Raw genomic sequence first — 14,473 nt, forward strand, 5'->3', positions numbered from 1 at the left:
CACTGTGGGGCATTCTTTCTGACTTAGTGTGGATGTTGGTGCTCTATACATAAGACAACATTCTCCAATATTTGTTATCTAATTGGTATGTTGAGATATTTGTTGAGTAGGAGGAAAACGATTTTATAAAGCATCTAAATTATGAGAATGGGTGTTCTTGTCAATTTTAAATTAGTTTTGTATCTGGATTCTTACAATGGTATGTGTGGTGTTGTGTTTATTGGTGAAGCACGTGGAAACAGAATTGTTAATACTTCAGTAGTTCAAGTTCATTCTTCCCTTTGTAGAAAAATCATCAATCTTTTTACAAGATTTTTGTTCCCAATTTCATCAGATAGGGTTATATCTTGGGTAAGTCAGTACTGATTGATTTACCCACATGATGTATTTAGCCAAATTTAAATCCTGCACGGCGGCTATCTCCCATACTCAATCTTTTCTGGCTGTCCCTCACTGGGGATGCCCTTAGGCCAGACAGGGTTTTCAGCTGCCAGGATTTTTCACTCTGCTTTTACAAAGCCTCTCTCTACCTCTGAATCTCTAGCATTGTCTCTCTTGCTCAGTCTTCTCACATCCTGTATTTACTGCTTTGACCCTTTATCACCATCTGCTCAATACTCTAAATTTGCACTCTTATTTGAGGCTCTGAGACTCTGGGCTTCCTCAGTTCATGGCCTGACATCTCTCACATTGCCTATTATATCCTGGTTCACCTTCCCTCATCTGTTATGTACCCCTGTTTGAAAGGTTTCCATTTCCACCTATTTGCACTGCTCCTGTCCTTCCCGGTCTGCACTCTTGCAGAAAGCACAGTGCTTGAAGAACTCTTTTCTTGTTCTTCCACACAACCTTTTTCTTACTGGCATTATTTCCTATTATTTAACTGTTCCTAAAATTCTTTCTCTTCGAGAAAGCTATCTTGGATTGGTGCAGTAGAGCCTCTTAATTTTTCCTGACCTTTTTCCATTCCTGAGCACCAGTAACTACCTTATGTCCCATAATGAATGCTGCCATTCCTGGACACCAGTTACCTCCTCTCCCATCATGCTGCATGCCTACTCTTTGTCCTCTCATTCCCAGGATGTATTTGCCACTGATAAGTTTGGATAGGCAGATGTACCGACTCTTTGGTTTTATGTTTTGTTAGTTATTTCTCTCTTGAAGCCCCTAGAAGCCAGGAACTACATCTGTTTAATTCTTTGTGTATTGCTTAATACAGCCCACCATCACTATTATCACACATACATGACTCATAACTGCTTTCTCATAATAGGAAACAATGGTTTGATAAGGAAAAGTGGTGTATGTTGAAAATTTGGCATCTGCACTGCATGCATTTTCTACTGATGCAGATGGAGGAGAAAAGAAACTCTTGGCTTTGGATTTTTGAAGCATTCCCTGTTTAAGGGAGAGCAGGTGGTAAAATTAATCTTATAAAAAGATAATTTAATGTTTTTCAAATTTGTTGTTTTGTCTCTGCAAAGTCTAGAAAAGCATATTGAAAATCAAATAGAGCTAAAACAGTACTTTGATACATCAATCCAAAGAACAGTTGATTGTAGTAAATTAGGATTTGTCATAGAAATTTCATAATGCCCAATGGACTGAAATGCACAGAGGATGTGGCAAAAGCTGCAGTTTTAGATGTCTTTCTCATGCAAATCATTATCTATGAAGTCTTAATAATACAAGCTTAAACAGAAATTGCTAGAGTGATGTCCAGAATAAAATCTGGTACTTGAACAGCAAAAAGCATTGGCTGTTTATAATGCATATTAACATAATAATTGCTGTTCTAAGAATTCCTTTTTTTTTTTTTTTTAATTTGTTTATTTTGAGAGAGTGTAAGCCTGGAAGGGACAGACAAAGAGGGAGAGAGAATCCTAAGTAGGCTCTGCGCTCAGTGCAGAGCCAGACGTGGAGCTCTGTCTCACAGCCGTGAGATCATGACCTGAGCGGAAATCAAGAGTCAGATGCTTAACCAGCTGAGCTATCCAGGTGGCCTGTTCTAAGAATTCCTTAAAATACTGAGGATTTAACTCATAATTGGAAACAGTTACTGGGAGATAAACTTAAAGTGGAGAAAATCTGTTTATATACTGGAAACTATGTTAAGAGGGAGAAACAGGTTATTATTTCTCTGCTCAATGAAATCAGACTCTCCTAAAATTAAGTGAAAATTGTTTAAAGCAATTTGATGTGAAGTTTAATTAAGTATAGGAGTTGCAGTTTTCAATGTGTCTTTTTTTTTTTTAAGAATTTTCCAGAAACAACTTTTCCTTTTGACTTAAATATCCTTATTTAACATAAATAGTTTTAAACAAAGAAATGTCCAAATGTAATTTTAAACTACATTTTATTGTTTTATTCCCATTTTACACTTAATTAAAAGAATATGTTCCTCTCCTCTCTCTCAAAATAAATAAAACTTTTAAATATAAATGTTCCTTTTAAGATCATATCCTACTATTTAGGTCTTTCTTTCTTTCTTTCACCTGTTTCTTTCTTTCTGTCTTTTCCTCTTTCTAAAGAAACATACTGCTTTTTACAAGTTATGTGCTTCGTGGCACCATTAGTTGGATAGATGACTTACTTAGTTTTTGTTTTGTTTTGTTTTCAAATAGAACCTGTTTCAAAAATTATGAACACTAGGATGAAGGGTGGGAAATAGATTTTCTTGCCCTGACGTTTGCCAGGGGTGTTATCGAGATATGTTATTAGGTATTAATGAAAAAAAAGAGCACTGTCATAGGTTTGGAAGGATACTTTATAGCCCTCATCATGGTACTTGAGTATTTACCTTAGCATACAAAAGGGACTGAGGAATGGCTGTAGTAAGTAAATTGTTTAGCCTTGTGTAACCGAGTTTTTTTCCCAACATTTGACCACAGAATGCTTTTTACGGGGAATACTCATTCACAGTCCTTGAAGCAAGTGTTCCAAGAGCAGAATTTGGAAAGTGTTGTACTAATCAACAAAACCCATAGGTCAAAATTAATAGTTTTCAAAATCTTAATTTATGGCAAGGAAATTAGTTAATTAATGGGAATGTTTGTTCAGACACCTGGATTTCACATGAACTAGTCATTGTGAGTGCTACTGGATCTGGAGTATCCTGTGAGTTAGAGGCATCCATTTAGAAATCTGTTGTGGAAAAGGTAGAAAAATGAAGGAATGTGTTTAGAAACTTGGTCACTCTGCTGATACCTATGATGTTACTTTAGGATATATTTTATTTTTCATGTTTTCTTAGGAACAATTTGAAACATACAAAAAGAGAACAATACAATGAATATTTTTCTGGTTCCTTAAAATAATTGTTCAGATGCTTCAAACACTAGAGGAAGTTTCATTAAAAAAGGACACATGTTTTAATGGGACCATCCGTTATAATTCTTAAATGATCTTGATTCATACAGTGAGATTTTCTCCTGACAGTACTGAGATATTTATCAAGTGCTGATTCAGCAGCAGCAGACCAGATAACAAAATGACAAAAATATTCTTATAACTAAACTTAATAGTAATCCAAACTGTTTTTCTCTTCATGTTATACCAACTTTTCTTTTTTCCCTTCAGGATAAAAGATAGTATTGATATTGGGTAGAATAGCAATGCTGGTCTCACCTGGGGTCTTTTTATTTTTTCCTTTTTTTCCTGTCTTTTTTTTTTTAAGTTTTATTTGTTTATTTTGAGAAAGAGAGAGCAAGTGGGGTAGGGGCAGAGAGGGAGAGAGGGAGAGAGAAAGAGAGAGAGAGAGAGAGAGAGAATGAGAGAGAGAGAATCTAAAGCAGGCTCTGTGCTGTCAGCCCAAACTGTGAGATCATGACTTGAGCCAAAATCAAGAGCTGGATGCTTAATCAACTGAGCCACCCAGGTACCCCTTTCCTGTCTTTCATCAGGCAATATTATATATTCCTGTATTGGCTTAGGTAAACTGATGCCTCTGAAAAAAGGGCAGTCTTCAACAGAAATTTCTTTTGTTTCACTTCGGCTTTTTATGTCAGCTTCATCTTAAAACTGACCCCCTGATTGTCTGAGACCAGGGTTTAGTTCATCCCACTGTAGGGAGGGTGGGATTATGTTGATTGGTTTAGGTCAGTGACTGTGGGATAGCAGCAGTCCTACCATAACTCCATGGCCTGGAACTTTTGGTCTTGTTAAGAGAAAGCATGTAGAAAATGAGGAAACCAATAATGTCCTTTTACTCCAAATAAGACAAGTTTTGAAAATTCTACAACATGCTCTACTACATATTTTTAATGTTTGATGAGATGTTTAGACATTTCTATTTTGCCAATGTATTAACAGTTCTTTTTGGGGGGGTTCTTTTTAGAGGACAAGAATTTTGGGCAGATTTGAATGCCATGAATGTGTATGAAACAACTGAATTTGACCAACTACGAAGGCTGTCCACACCACCCTCTAGCAATGTAAACTCCATTTATCACACAGTCTGGAAGTTCTTCTGTAGGGACCACTTTGGATGGAGAGAGTATCCTGAGGTATTTATAGGTTCTTTTTCCAAAAAGTACATTAAACATTTTTTTGCCTTTCAGTGTCCTTTCTTTCTTCCTTTACAACAGTGACTAGACAGAACAACAAATCAAAGAGCTTATTGATGTAAAATTGAGTGTTAGTGATACAAGTAACATTATTCTGTCTTGCTTTTCTGAAGATGTATTTCTTTCCATTAATCTTCTGGAATATGTAAATACAAACCACTATTATCAAAGAGGTAAAATGTTTTCCCCAGTATCTTATACTATAGAGACCAAGTAGTTATATTGGTAAGTACTCAAACTCAGTGCCTCTTTGGAATAATTTTAATGAGATGAGCACTGGTGTAAGTCTGGCTATTTCTAGCTCCTGGGCTCGTGGTCATTGGATCATGTGTTACACTTAGCATTTCGGAAGTCTGACGGGAAACCAGCACTCTTAAGCCCCTGTAAGAAATACTTGACAATGTTTATTTAGCTGTGGTCAGGCAAATCAGTCATTTAAAATTCTGGCATATGCATCCTCAGTCTGAGATGGTAAGAATAGCTCATCAATCACAAAGTAAGGTTTTCAAAATGATGGTGGCTTTACTTTGCCTCTGCATGAGAATTCTGAGTCAGTTTTAAAAATGATGAAATGGGCTTTAGAGATTAATTTCACATTCCAAAGATCTGACTTATTTAATTTGATTAAATTCATTTCCAGCATTACAAAAAGGGAGAACTGATTTCTTTACCCTTAGGTTTTATTTTTTAAGGCAATAACAAAAGAAAACTACCTAATATGTTAATTGCTTAATAATACACAATGGAATTAAAATTTCTGAGACTCTCTTAAGTAGTCACTAGTATCTGATACCTTCCATGGAGAATAAGAAGCTCTTTAAAATGTATTCTCAGAATACTTGGGCTGTCCCTGTGTTTTTCCTCTGAAAGATTTCTTGGGTTTAGAACTTAACTAGTTTATTTGAACTGTATACACTATCATCTTTAATCCTCTTCTGAAAATTCCCGTAAGAAATATAAACAAAAAAATCTCTAGGACATTGTTAAGGCCTCAAACTAGAATAGAGTAGTTCCCTGGGCCTCAATGTTTCCTATGTTGGACTGTGATCTTCTGAAGAGAGAGCGTCTTTCTATTCTGCATCTTTGCCTCCTATTCCCTCCCCAAAAATCCTGTGTGTAAAGGGAATTAATTTGACTGCCTGTACTTTATTGAAACTTTACTGATGTTAACAGCAAGGTTAGTTATTTTTGCCTTTCTGGTAACATTTTTCATATTTCATAGTGATTGCTTTTTTCTAACTTTTTTTTTCTTTACCTTCTGTTTTCTGCTCCAGTCTGTTATCCGATTGATTGAAGAAGCCAACTCTAGGGGTCTGAAAGAGGTCAGATTTATGATGTGGAACAACCACTACATCCTCCACAACTCATTCTTCAGGAGAGAAATAAAAAGGAGACCCCTCTTCCGCTCCTGTTTTATACTGCTTCCATATTTACAGTAAGTGTCCAGTGGAATGCCTAATCTTTACTCTTATTTTATGTAAATGTACAACTGAATGCCAAAGAGTAAAAGATTTTAAGAGACTAACGTGGTTATTACTTCGAGAATGTGAAATTTTGAGTTATTCAATGGGTTTAAGTCTTTAAAGAGTAGCATTCAGATAAGCTACAATTAACCTCACTAAAAGAGTGATTATCCAATTGGTTTTTTGAACTGAAAGCAAATAGAAGTAACATTTTTACACAATTAAAAGTAATTATATCTGCAATGAGGCAGTTTGCATTTGTGAAGACTGAGTTTCCTGATGATGTCTTTCCATGTAATGGGACTACTTCCTAGTCCAGGTAAACTGCCAGGACAAGTAGGGAGAGTCCTCCAAGGTTGCTTTCTCCCATTCTTCCTTGAGTGAATTTTCTTGGGAAGAATCCTTTTCAAATAATTTGCATTCTCATGTGCTAGGTAAGGCCCACCTTCCTGTAACACTCACTAAAATTACCTGTCCTATTTCTAGGTTGAGACTGAACTCATCCTTCTGAATTATAGGTGAGCTCTTCTTCCATTTTCCCAAGTGCCATTTCTTTTTCCCCACCTCTAAATAGCCCACTGGCACATCTCCATAGATGCCAAAAAGGTGGAGCATGTTACCAATAGCATAGCCATCTTTGAAAGTTAGTAACTCTAGGGAAATCGTTATGTACTCTCGTCAGATATACCATATTTAAAACCCGATTTTTAAAATGATACTAGGTTTACTTGGTTTTATGGACTGGGGAAGCCTAGCGTAATACTGGTTTTTCTCTTCTACCAATCTTAGAGATGCTGTTTTTATATTCTTACTAGTTTTTTTTTTTTAATTTCAGTCTCAAACGGTTTTTCCCAGATTATGACAGAATCTTAATGATTCTAATTATGAGATTGCAAAGGGAACATTAAAAACAAAATGCAAAAAAAAAAAAAATACAAATGAATAAAAATCCCTGAAATGCTCAGTATCCAAAAGCAATTTTTAGTAATGCTGATTTTAGAAATGCATATTGGCTTGGGGTAAATGTGTGCTTTCTTTCTAGTCCAAGTGTGAATTATTTTACCTTGTAGGTTTCTTTTTTTTTTTTTTTTTTTTTTTTTAGAATCTAATAAAAATGCCATTTCTGTGATTTCACTAGCACAGCTGGAGATAGTGTCAGCGTCCGGTAGTTAGGAACATATTGTCCTCCTAGTGAGACGGTAGAACTCATTAGTGGGACCAGCAGCTTGGCATGCTGAGCCAATCAAGCAAGATGTAGCTTCTGAGCGAGAGTAAGAATGCTCACCCGAGTACTGCATTGTTTGGGGGGGGGGGGGTTACAGAACATGATTTGAACATGATTTGTTTCAATCCTAAAACAAGTAATTGTAGAATAACCCCTCCCCCTTTCTTTTTAAACTTAGGCTTACTTTGTAAAAGTATGAACTATAAACGTCACAAATTTGGCACCTTACTATTTATAACATAGGCTTAATAAGAGAACAAAGAAATTCACTCTATTTTTTCTTCTTTTTCCTTTTTAAAATTTCCTATTTTAGTCTTCTTGTCTGGAACAGTGATAATCAGGTATAAAGTAAGAGCTTAGCAAATCAAAGAGATTATGTAGACACTTGAGTGAGAAAAGAGCAAAGCAGCAGCAAGTTCATCCGAGTGGAATCGGTAAATGCAGCCTTTCAGTTCCTATCTGCCCTAGAGTCTGGAGCTGTGGGGCACTTAGACCGGCCTAGTGGGAAGAAAATAGAGGCCGATTAGTTTCAAAAAGCAGACTGCAGGGATGCATGGGTGGTTCAGTAAGTTGAGCTTCCGACTCTCGATTTTTGGCTCAGGTTACGATCCCAGGATCCTTGGAATCAGCCCCATGCCCGGCTCTGTGCTGTGTGTGAAAACTGCTTGTGATTCTCTCTCTCTCCCTCTGCCATGCTCCCCCACACTCTCTCTCTACAATAAAAAAATTTTTAAAAAGGCAGACTGCAAAAATAGATGTCAGAGAGACCACAATTTTAATCTTATTAGCCAGGAAGAAAGTTTTGTTTTTAAGTAAAATACAGACAGTTAAATTAAAACATAGGTGTCAAAAAGGCTACAGTTCTCAGTGAATCAGAGATGCCTAAGAATTGGGAATGCCAGAATAAGAGAGGTGGGGAGAGAAGACTTAATCTATGAATTTCCTGCAAATTTGGCTCTTTATAAATGAGAATTTCCCTGGTGGTGCTTTTTATTCCCTTCAGTTTTATTGAGCTGTAACTGGCATACACCTCTGTCCTTTTAAGTTTAAGGTATATAGCATAATGACTTAACATACATATATATTGCAAAAATGATTACCACAATCAGGTTTAGTTAACATCCATCACCTCATAGTTACAAAGAACATATTTTTTTTTTCTTGTGCTTGCTGCTTTTTAATGAGGCTGATAAGAAGGAGCTTATTCTTTTAATATTATTGCAATACTTGAGCGAGGCAGCATAAGCAAACAAATCTCAGATTTAGAGGTTTAGGAGTTCATTTCAGCTGAAAAGACATCTATCCGGTGCAGTCACCGCATGGTCATGGGAAAGCCTGATAGAGTTTCTTTGACTACTCCTCAAAAAGGATAAAATAAATTAATTTTTACATCATCATTAAAAGCGGGTTAGGAAACATCTTTTGAAGTGGCAAGGGGAGTGAAAGAGAGTGTAAAAGATGACCTTGGATTCTGAAAATCCATTCTTCAGAGGTCCTGAAGTATAAATTCTATACCCTTCAACTTTGCCTGGTACAGCACTGTGAAGCACGCAGTATGTCATCAGAATACTCGTGAGCTAAATATGAACTCGACATCTCTAGAAAATAAAGCCACGTTTGTAACTGTGCTTGGAATATGTATTTCTAACCCATAGCAACTGGAGTATAGAAGTCCATCAGACAACTGTCTATCTGCATTTTTATGTTTCAACCTAATTGGGATGTTGGCTTGTTAAAAGTAAGCATCTGTAGGTAGGAATGGATGATAAAATCTAATTTAATGTTTTAGGATGGCTAGGATTTATTTACACAGGCTCATCTTTAAGTATGTGAGTCTTCTATGGTCAGTGCCAGGTTTTCAGTACAGCTGTGACAGCAGCCTAAAACCTGTTTTGGGCAGAGTGGTTTGGGAGAATCTTCCCTTCCTTCCTCAACTCAGAAACCTCTTTTGGTAACTTCAATCCCTAATAATACTGGAAAACCTGGTAGGCTGGAACTTACTCTCTTTGTAGAGCAGGAATAGAGGGAACAGCTAAAAATAAGGAGCTTATACTCTATGTTTCCTGCCATTTCTCCAGAGTAGTGATGGCTTTTTAAGGAGTTACAGACCTTTCAGAATCTGATTAAAGCAGTGGGGCCTCTCTTCAGAAGAATGTGCCAGTGAATGAAGGCTGTGGAGGAATCTGTCAGGGATTTATGAAAATGCTCCAGAGGACAAGAACTATTGTGCCTCTGCCATGAAGATTGGAACAACCAGTGCCCCTTTAAGTTGACCCCCAAACTTAAAAGCACCTAGGGATTCTGTAAGCCCTGGCTCTATCCAGAACTTCTCTGTGTCTCACAGGGACTTTCAGGCATAGTAAGTTTTAGGTACAGTGACTTGAAGGGGACGGGTGTTAGAGGAGGCAGTTGTGCTTCTGTAGCTTTTAGCTTTTTAACAAGCCATCTCTTAAAAGTCAAAAAACTGTGTGGTGTGGTGGTGGTGGTGGTGGGAGTGGGAGTCAGGCAAACCTTAGTTGCAACCATGGTATACATCCATCACTTTCAAGCCTTAGGGGAGAAATTACATCTATATCTATGTATCTATATATCTATATCTATGTCTGTATATCTATTTATGTATGTATATGAATTGTGAAGTTTATAGAAGTAGAGAATGCTGCATCTATAAACTATGATAGATAGGCCTGGATTCAAATCCTGTCTCTGTTCTTTGCTATTATGCTAGCAGGATCTTTATTTGAAAAGTATGGATAACCAAGCCATCTTGCAGGGTAGTGATACTGTGTGTAAAAAGCCTGTCCATAGGATGTGCTTATTACTGTAAGGTGGCTGTGATTATGAGGAGGGTGATGGTAATATATGCTCTTGGAGACTATTTGCATGTTCATTCAGAGTTGTAACCTCTGTGTCACAAAGCTCTTTTGAAAATTTTAGTTTCTTAATCCATTTGGCACACTCACTGCTTCCTTGTGACCACTCTGTGCTGATGAGTGTTACAATACCCTGACCCTGAATCTGGGTCTCAGGGCCAGGATTTCCTATCCCTCTGATTCTTCCCTTTTCCTCTGTTTTGAAAATGGCCAAAAAAATATAACTTAAATTTAAGCATTTAATTGGGCAGGAATAAGTAACCATCAAGCTGCTACTTATCTAAGGACATCTTTCAAAATGTAAAGACCTGAATTGTTAAAGGTTCAAGAATATGCATTTTGGTGTCTAGAGCTTAAAGTTAATTAGCTCAATCTTAAGCACACCTAAAGCTATAAAATTTGAATAGAGTTGATGGTTTTCTTGTTATGTGATATTGAAAAATGAAGCAAAAGCCAAATGTCAGCTTTCAGTGCCTACTCCATTGATCTTTGTTTGTTTCTACACAAAAAGTATAAGCTTTTTTATTTTTAATATCTTATGTCATCTTCCCCTGCCTGCCTTACTTTGTCTCCCCATTATTCTGCTCCCCCCACCTACATAGCCTTTAGTAATGGCAAATTTTTTGCTTAGTACAGCAAAGTTTGAACAATGCATATAAATTGTCGTTCCCTTGAAACAGTTTCTTTAACTGTATAGGCAAAAGAGGAGTCCAAGATTCAGAAAGTAAAGATATTTATAAATTGGCTCTTGCTTGCTTGCCTTGTAGCAGTACATTCCAGAGTTTTCTCCACCAGGAGACCAGGAAGAAGCTAATAATAGGTGATCTGTATACAGGCAGTGTTACTCTAAGTTTTTTTTCTTTAATACATAGCATTTTCTATATTGTTTTTTGAATAAGCATTTAAGCTATACAAATTATAATATTAGATATTGCTATAGAGCACTGTAATGTGAGATGTGCTTCTCTCTGAATGTTTTACATTGACATTCCTTCCTCTCCCTTCTAGGACACTTGGTGGTGTTCCCACACAGGCTCCTCCACCTCTTGAAGCAACCTCCTCGTCACAGATTATCTGCCCAGATGGGGTCACCTCAGCAAACTTTTACCCTGAAACTTGGGTTTATATGCATCCATCTCAGGACTTCATCCAAGTGCCTGTTTCTGCAGAGGACAAAAGTTATCGAATCATTTATAATCTTTTTCATAAGACTGTGCCTGAGTTTAAATATAGAATTTTGCAAATATTGAGAGTCCAAAACCAGTTTCTTTGGGAGAAATATAAAAGGTGAGTCAGCAGTATGAAAAGTTCAAGAGAACTTTTCTTAATGTAGCTAATGACAAATGCAGAACATAATAGTAAAGACTTTCACAAAACCTAATATGTTCGTATTTTTTCATATATTAACTCGCATATACTCCTCAAACAGACCTATAAGTAGGATTGTTGCAGTGTACATTTTACAGAGAGGAAACTGAGTCTTATATGAAGTTCAGTAACTTCCCACATGTTACACAGTTAATAAGATATGTGCTAGAGTTTGAACCCTGGCAGTCTAACACCAGAGGCTTTGCTCTTAATCACTTGACTGTGCTGCCTCTCAAATAACAAATGTGGTACAAAAAGAATACATGCAGATTTGAGGAATCTCAGAATTAAGAGACCCTCAGGTTAGTGGAATTAGACAAAGAAGCCATCCTGAGAAGGTAAGTCTGTGAGCTAGATTTGAAATGGAAGAGACAGCAAGTGAACAGGTGTTGGGGAAAAAAATGAAAGGGCTTTTCTTGTCTGCAGTGGAAAAGATAAGTGTACACTTTTAATATGATCGTTGATGACATTGTGCCCTTGAAAACTACTTTAACACTTCCTCCCCATTGAAACCATAAAGAGAAGTTTATGACTATGTCTTGCCTATTAAATTGATACGTACCTTCCTTTTTCTGAATCCCCTGCCCACTGTTTGCATTAGGAAAAAGGAATATATGAACAGGAAAATGTTTGGCCGTGACAGAATAATAAATGAGAGACATTTATTTCATGGAACATCCCAGGATGTGGTAGATGGAATCTGCAAGCACAACTTTGACCCTCGAGTCTGTGGAAAGCATGCTACAATGTTTGGACAAGGCAGTTACTTTGCAAAGAAGGCAAGCTACTCTCATAACTTTTCTAAGAAGTCGTCCAAAGGAGTCCATTTCATGTTTCTGGCCAAAGTGCTAACTGGCAGATACACGATGGGCAGTCATGGCATGAGACGGCCCCCTCCTGTCAATCCTGGCAGTGTCACCAGCGACCTGTATGACTCTTGTGTGGATAATTTCTTTGAGCCTCAGATTTTTGTCATTTTTAATGATGATCAGAGTTACCCTTATTTTGTTATCCAATATGAAGAAGTCAGTAACACTGTTTCCATTTGAAAAATCTTGGTACGGCTAAGTTATTTGATATGAACTCAATCCAGCGTTTGTAGCAGGTTTTGGATGGGTAGGACAGAGTGGGAACAGCATTGGACATTAATAGGGCACTTTTAAGACCCCTTTTTTTAAGTGCTAGAAAGTGAACATTTTTTAAAGAAAAACACAAGTTTTAAAATGACCACTTATTCTTTAATTATTTACTAATTGTTGTTAGTGTACTCAGTGTGGAAAAGACTAAAGATTGCATTCTCTTTTTATTCACACTTGTACATATAGGCAGCAATGGTATTAGGAGCAATTTAAAAAAAAAACAAAAAAGAAAGAAACTGAACAGCCTAACTAATTAAATGTGACTTAAGCCTGGTAGAAGTTTGGCCAAATGAAATGGAGGCTGTGAGCAAGGAGAGGATTCTATTTATTTATAATGATAGAACTGACTGGAGCTGATACTACCATACTTCTTCCCTGTCCAAAGCATCACTTGTGGTGTAGGATAAGTTCACGAGATTCTGGTGGGTGGAAAGAAATTTTTATTTTCTATCAGCAGAACTGAAATGTATCACCCGGCCAGAGAGCGACGACTTTAATTGTTCTCCAGAGTTTGCCATCAAGTGAAAAAAAGAAACCATTTGAAAAATTTTTGTCACCAGCAAAATTTTTCACTAACTGGTTACATAAAACATGATTATTGTGTTGTTAAACTTCAGCCTTAGAAAGCTCAGTCTCTTCCATTATCATCTACCCCAATCTGAAGGAGTTGGGCAGCTAGTTTGGTTAAAGCCAGTCCTGAGGATTAATAGTATTACTTTATTTTAGAGTTCCAGACCTAGGCCCTGACTGAAGGTTTTAGAGAAAGGAAGTTACATCTATAACTGAATTGATAAGGTTTATGACTGTGCTTTGCACAAAGTAGACTCTCAAAAGTATTTATTGGCTTGGAAATGATGTTAAAGGTGGTTATCCCACCCCTGTGCCTGCTCTGCCAGATGCAGCTGGGTTCCCTGGCTGACTCTGTACTTTACACTACTTAATAGAAACACAAACTGGGAAATTGTGCCACTGGCCCAGCTGGAGCGATGTTAGGCGTGTATGCTAATGCCTCACTTCAGAGAGTTAGCAGCCAGGTATACTTTGCCTTTAGCAAAGCAAATACCTGGATTGGTGGAAGTGGTTGTTCACAAAAGAATTCACCATGGAATTCTTTCAGATACCAAGCTCTCCTAGTATGTTTGTGGTTATTTCATTTACACAAAACTTTTCAGGAACTCCTGTGCTGTTTAAAACAAGATATATCTATACTGATGTCTCAGTGAATCGGTCTGTTTAAGCACTTATCAGGGCTTCCACACAATTATTTATTTTGCCCTAGTTGATCTTGTTGTTTGCTGCCATTGGCATGAAACAGCCAACTGGCTGTTACAGTTGTTCTTTCATTCAATTATAACTTGTAAACCAGTGATTCCCAATCTTTTTCAAGTTAAGACACCTTACCATTGCTTATTTGATTTTATGAAACTTGTTCCTTTTTTTCTCCTTAAAGGAAAATAAAGCTTTATGACATATTTATTTTTTTAATAAAACTAAGCAAAAATAAAAGTTCTGGTAATTCTTTAAAACTTTTTGTTGTTGTTTTGGTTCCATTTAAGGTGACCGAATTCAGCACATAGTGGATGATCTGTAAATGCTGGTTGATTGGTTGAATGAATGTGTGATTCACTAAATGAACAGACCCAACCAGAACCTGCTACTTAAACTTTGGTGCTCTAGGAATCAGCAGAAACTCTTATTAGCTAGGAGTCAACTGTAAGTGACAAGAGAAGAGTGAATATTTTATTTTGCAGGTAAATACTTGAGGAAAAGGGAAACAGCTATATATCAGCAAACAGCTGTAGTGAGAAATATGGGCAGGTTGTTCCTATCAACAGGTGCT

At 36.9% G+C, this 14,473-nt stretch overlaps 1 protein-coding gene across 1 annotated transcript in view; it reads left to right on the forward strand.

Moving 5' to 3' along the window:
- TIPARP (TCDD inducible poly(ADP-ribose) polymerase) overlaps nt 1–14,105 on the forward strand; it is a 29,805-nt gene extending 15,700 nt beyond the window's left edge. Inside the window, exons 3-6 of the mRNA XM_040480577.1 lie at nt 4,337–4,505; nt 5,840–6,000; nt 11,135–11,413; nt 12,096–14,105. Of these exons, the coding sequence (XP_040336511.1) occupies nt 4,337–4,505; nt 5,840–6,000; nt 11,135–11,413; nt 12,096–12,543 (1,057 nt within the window). The 3' untranslated portion in view covers nt 12,544–14,105. The remainder of the gene's footprint in view (nt 1–4,336; nt 4,506–5,839; nt 6,001–11,134; nt 11,414–12,095) is intronic.
- Nucleotides 14,106–14,473: the final 368 nt, after the last annotated feature.

The sequence above is a fragment of the Herpailurus yagouaroundi genome, unplaced genomic scaffold (genome assembly GCF_014898765.1).
Source record: "Herpailurus yagouaroundi ecotype Mexico unplaced genomic scaffold, PumYag 159, whole genome shotgun sequence".
In the NCBI taxonomy this organism is placed as follows: domain Eukaryota; kingdom Metazoa; phylum Chordata; class Mammalia; order Carnivora; family Felidae; genus Herpailurus; species Herpailurus yagouaroundi.